Consider the following 13,133-nt stretch of genomic DNA (forward strand, 5'->3'; position numbering starts at 1 on the left):
GATGCACTGGACAGATGTTTCCGGACAAAAATCAAACTAAAACTTACATGTACTGAAATCTTTCTTGTTTTCTCCAGTCAGAAATAATGTTTTTCTCCCCCTTTTTAAAATTGTGGTAAAAACACAGACAGTCCAATGGATGGCGTCACGCACTCTAAAGAGCCCAGCACGTTTGCTGGTTGCACAGCCCTCCCCACCTCTGTCCCCAGGGCCCCTCGAGGCCACCCCACCCCCGAATCTACAACCCAGGGACCCAGCCCATCCTCCCTCCTGCCATCAAGGCCTTCACGGTGCCCTCGGCCTGCATACCCACAGCGGAGGCAGTACCTGCGCTCTGTGTGGGCGTGAAGTCGAGCTGCTGCTGGGTGGCCCGGACCTGCCCAGCCATCGCCCTGCGAGCCGAGATGGACCCTTCCTGGGTCCGGGCCTGGAGCGTGCTCTGAGACACCTGAGTCTCAACAAACATTGGTGTGAGGACCGTACTCCGGAAGCGCCAGTCAGGGTCTATGGTATACTCCTGCCAGGAGGGAGGGTCAGGTGAGGTCACGGCCCTTCTCAGAACATGCAAATGCTTTATTTAAAACTCCACAGTCCTCTCCACAAACAGTACTACACTCCATGTAGCTCTGCAAGAAGTCGCTGAAGAACAACTTTCTCAAATTTAAAATTTTTAACAGAACAATTATCTGTCAACAAATAAAACCAATCAGTGCTGGGGAGAAAAACTGCTTTTCTCCTCCTAACATCCTGCATTCAGAGGCTCACTGCCACGCTCAGGGAATGACTCGGCTCCTCTGACCCCACTGCCCCTGCCAAGTATCCAGAATGGGAGATGCTGGGGACATGGGGGGATGGGGCGGGGGCTCTGCGTCAGGGCTGTGAGTCATCATGTGGCTCATCAGCGGTGCTGCCAGGTGGAGGTGCAAACAAGCACCTACGGGGCGTGGCGGGGGAGCAGGGGAGGGAAATGCCTCCATGGAGGCCAAAGGGACAAGGGTGAGCTGTGTGCAGGACAGGGGGCGAGCGGGGTGAGGTGCAGGTGGGCATCTCGGGAAGAATGTGTGTGGATTCCAAGTAAACTCAGGAAGCCAGCACGAGTCGTCAGGGAAACGCCAATCGAACCACAGTGAGGCATCACCAGACGCCTGCCGTGTGGCTGTGACCAGGAGAGAGAGGTGGCACCTGCAGCTGAGGGGGGAAGGGCACCCTGTGCACTGGGTGGGCGTGTAACCTGCTGCTGCCATGTGGACAGCAGAGTGCAGGTTCCTCAGGAAATTATAAATAGAACCACCAGAGGATCCAGCAACCCCACAGCTGGGTGTTTATCAGAAGAGAACAAAAACACTAATGGGAAAAGACACAGGCACCCCAGTGTTCATAACAGCACTGCTGACAACAGCCAGGATATGGAGACAACCTAAGTGTCCGTCAGCAGACAAAAGGAGAAAGAAGACGTGTGGTGAGCGCGCACGCACTCACACCACACACAATGATGGGCTACTACTCAGCTCTCAGCTTTGAAACACAACGAAATCCTGCCATTTGCAACAACATGGATGGACCCTGAAGATATTATGCTACATGAAATAAGTCAGAGAGAAACACAAATACTGTGTGATCTTATTCATACGTAAAATCTAAAACAAAAACCTAACAAAACCAAACCAAAAAAGCTCATAGAAACAGAGAACAGATTGGTGGTTGTCAGAGGTGAGGGGTGGTGGAGACGGGTGAAGGGGGTCGAAGGGCACGAACTCACAGCTGTAAGTAAGATCTGGGGGGGCGATGTGCGCATGGCGACTACAGTCAGTAACACCATTCGTATACGTGAAGTTTTGTAAGAGAGTATATCTTGAAAGTTCTCATCGCAAGATAAAAAACCTCTAACTATGGGCAGTGATGGATGTTAACTAGATTTATTGTGGTGATAATTCTGTAATATATACAAATATCAAATCACTACCTTGTGCACTGAAAACAAATACTATCCTAATTATACCTTAATTAAAGAAAAAAGCAAGGATTTAACACCAGTGGACAAAGTCTGCTGACCAACAGGCGGGATAGTCAGCTCACAGGGCCAGAGCTCACCTGAAACTCACACTCTGACAGAGGGTGCTCAAACAGGGAAGTCCGGAAGTCGGGGCTCAGGCTGGTCATTTCAAGCAGGAAATCTGTCGCTAAACTCAAGAAGTGCACTTCTATCTTAGGAGAATATAAGGAATTTAGGGCCAGCAATCGGTCCAAGGTATTTGAAGGCAACCTAGTTTCATGGCTCCAGAAGTTCCGAATAGTTAATCTGGAAGGCAGAGAAGAAAGAAGAAGAGGAGGTCTCTACGTGTGCCCCACGGGGAAGATCTCTTCTTCCACCGGAGATCAGCCCTGGGACTCCATCCACGTGCAGACCTCCATCCACAGGTAAGCTGCCTGACAGATGAGGCACGTGCTGAAGGGGAAATATTCCAGAATGCTGGCATACTTAACAGGAGGTGAGAAGCTGGATCATTCTATTCTCATTTCTATTACCCAGAAGTTTGCAAAGATGAGAATTTTACATTACATACTCTGAAACTGAGAAAACACCAAGAGAACTATATATATAGTCCTTCATTGTCTTACTAAGACAATTCACTCTACACATTAGTGCCACAAAATATTCAAAACATAATGTGAACAGAAAATAGTCAAACTATTAAAGAAATTAAAAACCAGATCCGGCTTTATAATTTGTGAATGTTTGAGGAGTCCAAATACAATTTTTAAAAGCTCAATGAATTAAAAATTGCAGTACGCTCCAAGTTAGCTGACACACAGAATCGTCAGGGTTTCCGCCCTGCCTGCTATAACATAACGAGCGCGTGGCGAGCGCGTGGGCATCTGTGATGGCGCTGCAGCGCCCTCTGGTTTCCAAGGCCTCCAGCACGCCGTCTGACACTGATGTGCAGGGTGGGAGCTCACTTGGGGTTAAATGGGGAATGACAACCCACTTTTCATTACAGGTTTCTCATCCTGAGATGCTGTAACTCACAGCACAGTTAAGACAGCGTTACCCACACCAGTTTTTCAAGACTTGTATATTAAAGTAACATGCCAGGACTTTCAGGTTCTAATGTGATTTAAAATACATTTTTCTTATGCCAGCAAGAGGCAGAGAAAAGGCTAATACAGCAAAGGCCCTTTGACACCTCAGAGAGACCCCACATTGGCCTAGAAAGAGCCCTGAATGTGCCCACCCACCCACGCTGCTCCGGGAGGGGCACTTACTGAAGCCCAGGGTTCTCGTCGGTCAGCCCTTGGATCAACACATCTTTCGCCAGCTTGAATACTTCACGCGAGTCTTCATCTGCCTGACTCTCTGGGTCTCTGAGAGCAGTCACAAGACAATAAAACTGTTACTGCTCCTTCTGCTGCTCTAGGTCAACCCAACAATGTTGTCTAGGATGAAAGTAACGAAACCTGCCTCTTCCCCAACTTCCACCCACCCCACGGGGCCTGCACCCTGACCCGGGCCCTGGTGGCCAGCTGGCGAGCAGGACCACAGCCCCCAAGGAGGAAACATCCCAGGAGCTCCTTCCTAAACCTTGTCAGACTGTAAGGGAAAACAAAGTACACTTTTAGCTCAATCAGTAACACCGCGCTCTGAACATTTCCCACGGGTTCACGAAATGCAGTAAGATGAGAATATATTTCAACATACCAAACTTGTTGCAGTTGTTAACCACACATTTTTAAATGTCTTATCATTTATTATAGTCGTTCCAGACTGCTGGAGGCACCCAGACGCTCCCTAAGAGACGGGACACGAGTGTCTGGCGGGGACAGGCGAGGCGCTCACCTGTAGTTGTCATGGACCCACATGAGGATGGCGTACATCCGCTCACGGCACAGCACTGCAGGGTGAGCCAGGAACTCCACCACGGCGCTCAGGAGCTCCCGGAGCTCTGCCGGTCTCAGCCGTGCCATCATCTTAGAAATTATGTCCAAACATACTTTCTGTCTCTCATCATCTCTATAATATAAACAGGAATTTTCAAAAACACAGACTTAACTGCTATTACTATACCTTTAGATATGAGAGGTAACATTTTCTTCTCTGTGCTGTTCTGTATTTCAGATTTTATTATTATAGCTAATACTACATTTATATAAAAATTAAACTCTTGAAAATAATTATCGTGGGCTAGATTATGAAAAGGAAATTAATACTGTAGTGTCCTGCCTGGAACCTAGGAAGAGGATGAGGAAACTGGTGATTTCAAATAGACAGAAGTGCACTAATGTTAACTTCTTGGTTTAGAGAAACACCCTGATGATGTAAGATGGGGAAGCTAGGTGAAAGGTGTGTGCGAATTCTGTGTACTTCTAACTTTTCTGTAAAAATCAAATTATTCCAAAATAAAAAGTTCATTTTTAAAAAACCTGACAAAGTCAAACAAAATAAGCTAACTATAAAGGATTTCATGACTTTAAAAAATGGTTTCCAGGGCTGGTCAGGCACCAGGGGTTAAGTGCAGTCAGGGCCCAATGTGGTGCACCCCCATGTCCTCCTTAAATAAGCACCAGCTGAAGGCTCCACACACAGTAGACACTGAGCCAGGCTGACTGGAGGAAACCAACACAAAGACAGTTTATCACCGTGTAAAAGTGTGCACACAGGCGGGAGGAAAACAGCACAGAGGGAGGAACACACGGGGTGCCATGAGCAGCCCTCTGTTAACATTTACCGTAATAGCGTGTTACCATTTTGAAAATAAATTTAACAAATAATGGAAGCCTGTTAGCTGACAAAACAGGTACGGAACTCAAAACCACACATTTTGAATTTGAAAACAGCCCTGGACAACCCAAGACGGGGCCTCTCAAGTGTCAGGTGTCAAAGTGAACAAACACTCCTGTCACGAAGACTCACAAGTCCCCTTGAGTTGAGGGGACAGCGGAACAAACAGCTGCATCCAAGGACACAGGCGGCGGCCACTCACCTGTGCCTCATGACCTGAACGAAATCCTTGCTCTTCAGCTGCAGGTACAGGTCAGGGGTCTCCTCCGCACGACACAGCACCACCTCCAGACACAGTGTCTTCATCACGCCGTGGAACCTCGGCAGCAGGAAGAGCACGCTGTTCATGAACCTGGGCAGCGGGCAGGGCCAGTGAGCGGAGGGGCACTGACCCCCACCAGGACTGTCCCCGGCAGGCAGGTGCTGACAACGCCCCACGACCCTCTCCGCAGGCAGGGGCAGGCAGACAGACACAACCACCCACCCCCGCGCATGACCCTCCCCAGCAGGCAGGCAGACGCCACCCCCACCTGTCAGCCAGAGGAGGGAAGTTCTTCGTGGCTCTGCTCAGGCACACGATGAACTTGTCCTCCAGTGTGTTCTGATGCCGCTTCAGCTGCTTCACCACCAGTTCATGCACAGACTCCTCTAGCATCTGGAAGACCAAGTTTCCTTTCAAATACACACAAGTGGGAACTCGGAGGAACTGAGAGGACTGAGGTGACCACCCAGAGCACCATCTCGAGGAGGCCGTGGGGGCCCTCACCACTGGGCACCACCAGAGGCTCGGCGGCAACGGGTTCAGGTGACCCAGGCTTCGGCCACATAGCGGGTGAAAGAATGATCAAGACTAAACTTCTTTCTGACACCAAAACTCTGCCAGCGAGTCATCTGAGCAGCTGAACAAAGACCAGGGACTGAACACTGTTTAGGACGCATTTGAGGGACTTTCCTGGAGGTCCAGTGGTTGGGATGCCTTCCAATGCAGGGGGTGCAAGTTTAATCTCTGGTCGGGGAGCTAAGAACTCCCAAGCCTCAGAAGCAATATTGCAACAAATTCAATAGACTTTAAAAATGGTCCACATCAAAAAATCTTAAGAAAAAAAAGATGCATTTTATTATGTCAGTGTGCACGTATCTGGGCAAAGACTCACACAAACCAGGATTTCAGGGAGCTCCATCTGCAGGCAGCCTGCCCGTCTCCCTATGCCCACCTTCCAGGCCTGGCCTCTCCTGACTGCTCCCCGAAACCCGTACCCCCAGGGAGCATCCACCCACAGAACAGGGGGCTCTGACCCCACGGGAGAAATGAGGAGCACGAGGGGCCCTTGGGACCAGAGACCATGGTCTGGAGCCGCGATGGTCAGTGGTCAGAACACAAGTGACCCCCACTTCTGTGTCCCACACTGCTCCCTCATCTTCCAAGCTAAATCAGCCATTTTACACTCAGAAAAGAGCTATGTCAAACCAAAGGGTGTATCATTTGTATTAAGTTGAGACTTAAGTCATGAGAGATTAACCTTTCGATCTGCTGTTGTGTGTTCCACCCATGGTGATAACTGAGCACATTATGTGAATTGAAACCCACCACTCAAGGGCATTAGAATCATGTCATCACAACGTTATCCTGAATTTGAAACATGTTTTTATTTTATAAAAATAGCTGGCAATCCCTAAAATAAATTATAAGTTTGATTTTCTCAGGGGAGGGGGTTCCTATTTCCTCTCAGCTTAATTTTCCTCTAAATCCAAATAAAGGCCTAATTGGTGAAATAGGCCGGGCTCCAACATGTTGTGGGAGGACGGTTCTGCCCTAAGGATCCCCCAACTTCTCCAGCCTCTCCTCATCCTGTCTCGTTGTAGGAGGAGAGGGGACTGGAGACACGAATTTGGGAATCAGGAGCCTGAGGAGTTCTCAAGCCATGAGACTAGGTGACCGGCTAGGGGCCCACACTCCAAGTTGTGGGGGAGGCCGGTGGGATGACACCCCAGTGAGGGAGAGAGTGTGTCCTCTGAGCAGTGACAGAGGGCCAAGGACTGGTCCATTGTGGCATTCTAGACAGTGCACCTGCGTCTGGTCCTCACGGGTGACGGACTCTGCAGGCACCAGCACAGACCGTCCTGGACAGTCTGCACCCGCGTCCTGTCAGCGTGGGCGACGGGCTCTGCAGAGGCTAGCGTGAAGTCCCTGCAGTAACCCATGGGGGTCAGCCAAGGAGCAGCAAGTTATAACCTGTGATTTCCATACACGGGCCAATGCGGAGACTGTGCTTAGGGGTGCGGGAGGGGCAGAGCACACACCAGGCGCCCAAGTCAGAGGCTGCCCCTGCTTTCCAGCTGCACTATGCCAGAAACTGGAAGAGGGGACCTCCTGTGTTTACCCTCCCCCAAACAAAAGCAAGGCTCCATCAGGGCAGTTTCTCCAAAGTGCCCTGATGCCAGGTCAGAAGAATGAAAGCTGCTCCAATGCTTACATCCCAACTTTACAATAAGAAGCAGGTTAACAACCTTAATGCTTGCCAAGTTTCCAGGCATTAAAAAAACTGCCCACTCTAGCTCCTAGTACAGAGGACGCAGTACCGAGGCTGAGCCAACAGTGAAGAAGAGGCGTTCATGCCGTGTGCGCACACTCACCTTCTCTCTCCCACTGAGATACCGGAGAACAAGCCCCAGGACCTCCGCTGATGCTGCATACACCTCTTTATATCTGACAAAGGACATGTTACTGACCAGAGCTTCAAAGTACCTGCAAGAAACACAGAAAGCCAGTGAGCACAGGGCAACCCGTCCTGCTATCCGAAAGAAAGTGGAAGTTGCTCAGTCGTGTCCGACTCTGCGACCCCATAGACTATACAGTCCATAGAATTATGTAGGCCAGAATAGTGGAGTGGGTTGCCGTTTCCTCCTCCAGGGAATCTTCTCAACCCAGCGACTGAACCCAGGTCGCCCGCATTGCAGGGAGATTCTTTACCAGCTGAGCCACCAGCGAAGCTGCTGTCAGACAGAAGTGTATCACAACAGTCCTCCCCACCCACCCAGACGAGTGACCCCTGGGCAGGCCCCGCCCACCCACACAGCTCCAGATATAGACACTGACAGCGGTGAAATCAGCAATGGCCTGACCTCTGACCCCTCTAAAGCTGTCTATACGACAGGAGGAGGACACACAGTCACACAGGGGTGGGGTGGGGGGGGGGGGGGGGGGCGGTGCACCCTGGCCTCATGACAGCAGGACTGGGGATCAGGAAAGCCACTTGTTCGAAAGTTAACCACTTCCCGCTGATGCTGTGCTGAGCTGCACGTAGTCCATGGCACCAGGCGGCCAAAGCCCCTGGTGCCTCGGAGGCTGACCCAGGAGGACCAACTGGACAGTGAACACTTCCAGAGAGACAGTGAACTGGACCGAGTGACCGCCTCTGCAGGGATCCAGCCCCTCTGTGTGAAGTTTCGGGCTGTCCTGCTAAGGCGCGGCCACGTGGACCCTCCCCTACCCCAGGTGAGGAGGAGCCGGTAGGCTGCACCTGCGGCAGAGCTGCAGCGCCCCCTCGTGGCCACACCCTGTGGTGAAGGGTCTCCGGACCTCAGGCTGCTTTCCGGAGCGGATGCTGAAAATGGCAGCTTAGAAAATAACAGAAATAGCTAACACCTTGTCTGCCAAAATTGCATGGAAAAAACCATACGGTCTCACTTTTCGCATTCACTCTACTAACATATTTCTTCTCCCAAATGATCTCTAAACCCAACTACTTAATTTAGGTGGAAATACTAATATGGGTTCTAGTCCTTAAATTTATCAAAATTAAACCATATTCCAGTCTCCAATCAGAATCAGGGACACTTAACCCAAAAAAGAAACAAAGCAAAAAAACATGACACTTACCGGACACTTTCCACGCCACACTTTGGGTCGTAGGGAGGCAAGTTGTTAGCCATTACAATACCCAACAACTGAATTCCTACAGAATTGTCTTTAGAATTAGGGTCTTTACTGGAAAACTTGTCAAATATTAACCTGAAATGTGAGTGTGAAGAAACAGTGTAAGTTGTCAGATGTAAGGAGCAGGAAGACAGACATAAGATCTTCCATAGCTGACTGTCAGGTAAGAAACCCCTTGCTTCCCATTACTTTGTTTACACCCGGTTACTCTGCCTCTTGGACACAGGGAGCTCTGCATCTCCCACAATCTAGTTATCTGCCCTAATTCTCCCTCGGTTGATGGTGAGAAAAGAAAGAAAAGTGCAGTTGCTCACTCATGTCCGACTCTTTGCAACCCCATGGACTAGCCTACCAGGCTCCTCTGTCCATGGAATTTTCTAGGCAAGAGTACTGGAGTGGGTTGCCATTTCCTTCTCTAGGGGATCTTCCCAACCCAGGGATTGAACCCAGGTCTCTTCCATTACAGGCAGATGCTTTACCATCTGAACCACCAGGGAAGCCCATGGTTGATGGAGAACCTTTGGGAAATTCTGGTTTGCCCCAGGCTATGCTGACAGGAATCAGCCCTGTGGGCAGAGCACATGCTGCAGGCCCAGAGAGAGGGAAGGCTACTTGAGGGCGGTGCAGTCCGGAGATGCTGAGGGCTGATCATAAGTGACATCATGCCCTACCAACAGATTCCACTCCAGGAACCATCCTTCCTTCCAGCACTTCAAGTCCATTAGTATGCTAGTCGCTCAGTCGTATCTGACTCTGCAACCCCATGAACTGCAGCCCACCAGGCTCCTCTGTTCATGGGATTCTCCAGGCTAGAAGACTAGAGTGGAGTGGGTAACCATTCCCTTCTCGAGGGAATCTTCCTGACCTGGGGATTGAACCCAGGTCTCACACATTGCAGGCAGAGCCACCAGGGAAGCCTTGAAGTCATTAAATCTCATGGTAATTAACCCTGCACAATGTGTGACGAGTTAAAGGACACTGCAAATCCCATTAAACCAATACCTGTAAGGGACGGACAGACAATCCTTCCAGCACTCAACGAGGGTCTTTATGATTTCAAGGTTATGTCGAAACACAGCTCTTTTTTGATGAAAAACATGTTTCATTAGGAAATGGAGCAATCGATTCGCTAACACTTCATCTTTAGGGACCCCCTGAAAAATGCAGAGAAATTTCATGTAAATACGTAGCATTCCCTTCTGGGAAAACATTTCTTAACTCAGAAGTCTGTTTATAAAAGAAAACTGGCATTGTACTGAGGACTCTGGCTCCCATGATTGTTCAGACGACACATGACTGTAACACAAAGGTCTCCCCTGGAGGGTCTCCCCCAGAATCCTCAAGGGCAGCCCTGACACCAGGGTGGCTGTGCTCCTACAGGTCTGTACAGGGTCCTGCAGCCCCTGGGGGCCTCTGCTGAGACGTCCCTATGGGGTCCCTGAAGACATCTTCCCTGCTCTGACTGGGCACCCAGCCCTGCCCCGGCCTCCTTCCAAACCCAGGATCCCACCAACTGCTGGCGCCTTCCCACCCCTCAATGGCGAAGTGACCCCAGGTCTGTGCCGGTCACCTGACCCACTGCCAAGACACTGCTCCATGGGGTACAAGGAACGGGGCGGGGACACCCTCCCTCTGCTTTCAGCCTCTTGCTCAAACTATTGCAATGAGTGGTGAAAGTTCATTATGGCCTTCAACCTGGCTGTTGCAGCTCTCCTAGCCCAGCTGAATGCCTGACACGGGAGTCAACCTCTTGCAGAGGTTCCTCAGTTAAACTCGGCTTGCTGTGAAATGGGATAGCCACATTCCAACACAAACACATGTGACAGCTCCATGGGCGCATATTCTGTTCAGTAAGCACATGCCAGGCCATCCTTCTAGGAGAACTCTGCACACCACTGGGGCCGACATCAGTAAGCAGATGGGAGAGAGCAGAGAGAGCTCCAGAGAGCCAGAGAGCTGGGGGACGCCACGGCCTGCATCAGGACAGTGCGGGCACTGAGCGTCACCATCACACCAGAGGTCACCAAGTCACACCAGGTCACCAGGAGCAGGGAGGCTGACAAGACGGATGCCGGAGACCATGACCTCAGCCTCACATTCAAGGTCTGCCAACATCTATTTTACATGTACTTTTAATAAAATATTTTTCCCTGGTGGCTCAGACAGTAAAGAATCTGCCTGCAATGCTAGGAGACCTGGATTCGATCCCTGGGTCAGGAAGATCCCCTGGAGAAAGGAATGGCTACCCATGCTAGTAATCTTGCCTACAGAAACGTACGGACAGAGGAGCCTGGTTGGATACTTCACATGTACTTTTAATAAACCAATTATTAGGGTCAGTCCTCCTAGCAAGCTAAAGCAGTAAGAAATCAGGACAAACATCCAATACCTTAAAAACAAAAGCAAAGCCAGAGGAATTATCAAAAGCAAAGCAAAGCAGACAGAAGTGAAGGAGTAGATTGGGGCCTTCTGCAGCAGCACAGATGGGCAGGATCTGGGCTGGAGACGCTGAGGACACTCGGGGTTGGGTCCCAGGTGCTGCGCGGGGAGAGGGCACCAGAGGCACAGCTGCTCTTACCACAGGGGTGGCTATTCCCGTCCACGAAAGGACCGTGGCCACGATCTCAACCACTAGATAGTGGATCCCGTCCCCGCCGTTGTTCTCAGAGACCACCAGCTGCAGCAAGGGGCCCAGCCAGTGCCTCGCATGAGGCCGGAAGACCTAGGCGAGAGTTCAAAGGTCAGATGTCAGAACTGCTGAGTAACCAAGATGGGAGTTCAGGAACATCCTTCTGTATCACAACTCTACCTAAATTCAAAACAGACGTGAATGTCAACAACTATGCTGCTTGATTCAATTAGATTCTCAGCTCAAGTCTTCTTTGTGGGCCCTGAAACCACAGCTCAATGGAGACGGATTCAAACTGATCTGCTCTTTGCATAGATCTGCTCCAACTATCGGAGAAGACAATGGCAACCCACCCCAGTACTCTTGCCTGGAAAATCCCATGGACAGAGGAGCCTGGTAGGCTGCAGTCCATGGGGTCGCTAAGAGTCAGGCACGACTGAGTGACTTCACTTTCACTTTTCACTTTCATGCATTGAAGAAGGAAATGGCTACCCACTCCAGTATGCTTGGCCTGGAGAATCCCAGGGACAGGGAGCCTGATGGGCTGCCGTCTATGGGGTCGCACAGAGTCGGACTGAAGTGACTTAGCAGCAGCAGCAGCTCCAACTATGCTTAGCGTAGTAACAACGTTCTACGCCAATCCCACCCTCCACACAGCATACAGCTGTAGGATCCTACTCTTACTGGATATAGAAGCAAGGGGAAGTGGAAAAGGAGGATATAGAAGTGAGGTGCATGTGGCGAATTTTTTTCACACACCCAAGGTCTCTGAAATCCAGAGCACCTCGATGTACTAAATTCCACTGAATTTACTTTAGAAACTCAGACCGAGTGTAACCCAAGACTCTCGGCCTCCTTCCCCTCTGCCACCCTCTTCTTTCTCCAAATGTTTTCTCAGGGATTTCAAATCTATGCTCACAATTAAATCTATGTTGTCTCAAATCTTTTTGATCAAGTACCCCAGAGGTAAATAATGTTTACACTTTCCATATATGTCTACTGGTTTGTTTATAAATTCTAAATATAAACTTATTTACTGTATTATTAAACTATAAAAAAGGATAAAAGTTCAAACTTTAGAAAGAATTGTAATACAACTTCTATGTTTTTCTTCCATTAAGACAATGGGCCCTGAAGGTTCCTGAGCTCAGGACGTGTGCAATACTGCAGGCCCCTCATGCCACACGAGTGCCACAGCTCAGCAGCCCCCTTGTTGAACTAAACACTAGATGCCAGCTCCTCTCCTCCAGCCATCAAGCCAGCACTACAGGAACACAAGCTGGAAGTCACATGATCCCAAGTACTATGGCTGACCTGTGAACCCCAAGAGGACACTGAGGTCCAACTCACAGGACCTGTAAATGTGACCTGATTCAGAAACAGGGTCTTGGAAGGTTAAGAGTCATTAGCGGGGAACTTAACCAGTGACAGTGTCTTTATCTGATAAAAGGATTAAAAGGGAAATTTTTACACGTGAGATAGGTGCCAAGAGAAGACCGTCCACAGGCCAAGAAACAGCCAAGGTGCACAGCAGCTGGTCATGCATCATCGGGGCCAAGTGGCTGACATCCCAGTCTCGGGATTCCAACTCCAGAACCAGAAGGGTCATTTCTGCTGTCTGAGCCACAGGAGCTAGAAGCCAAGTATGACTCTGAGGAAGGGCCCTCACTACTTGATGGCCTTAAGGCCTCACGAGTTGCTGCCCAGAGGCCCCCTCCTGACACTTGCTCCTCCTGAGCTGCATGTGAATCCCTTGCCCCTCCCAGGTCAGCCTAGGATCACTCATAAAC

At 50.1% G+C, this 13,133-nt stretch overlaps 1 protein-coding gene across 2 annotated transcripts in view; it reads right to left on the reverse strand.

Annotated features, from left to right (window-relative positions):
• The window catches only part of PRKDC (protein kinase, DNA-activated, catalytic subunit), a 132,323-nt gene that overhangs the window by 48,127 nt on the left and 71,063 nt on the right, over positions 1 to 13,133 (reverse strand). For both annotated transcript variants that reach the window (XM_061438711.1, XM_061438710.1), the window contains exons 49-58: positions 11,293 to 11,436; positions 9,717 to 9,868; positions 8,658 to 8,789; positions 7,412 to 7,523; positions 5,308 to 5,432; positions 4,980 to 5,129; positions 3,836 to 4,009; positions 3,265 to 3,363; positions 2,092 to 2,299; positions 328 to 517 (exon numbers count right to left, since the gene is read on the reverse strand). In XM_061438711.1, the coding sequence (XP_061294695.1) occupies positions 328 to 517; positions 2,092 to 2,299; positions 3,265 to 3,363; positions 3,836 to 4,009; positions 4,980 to 5,129; positions 5,308 to 5,432; positions 7,412 to 7,523; positions 8,658 to 8,789; positions 9,717 to 9,868; positions 11,293 to 11,436 (1,486 nt within the window). The remainder of the gene's footprint in view (positions 1 to 327; positions 518 to 2,091; positions 2,300 to 3,264; positions 3,364 to 3,835; positions 4,010 to 4,979; positions 5,130 to 5,307; positions 5,433 to 7,411; positions 7,524 to 8,657; positions 8,790 to 9,716; positions 9,869 to 11,292; positions 11,437 to 13,133) is intronic.

The sequence above is a fragment of the Bos javanicus genome, chromosome 14 (genome assembly GCF_032452875.1).
Source record: "Bos javanicus breed banteng chromosome 14, ARS-OSU_banteng_1.0, whole genome shotgun sequence".
Classification (NCBI taxonomy): domain Eukaryota; kingdom Metazoa; phylum Chordata; class Mammalia; order Artiodactyla; family Bovidae; genus Bos; species Bos javanicus.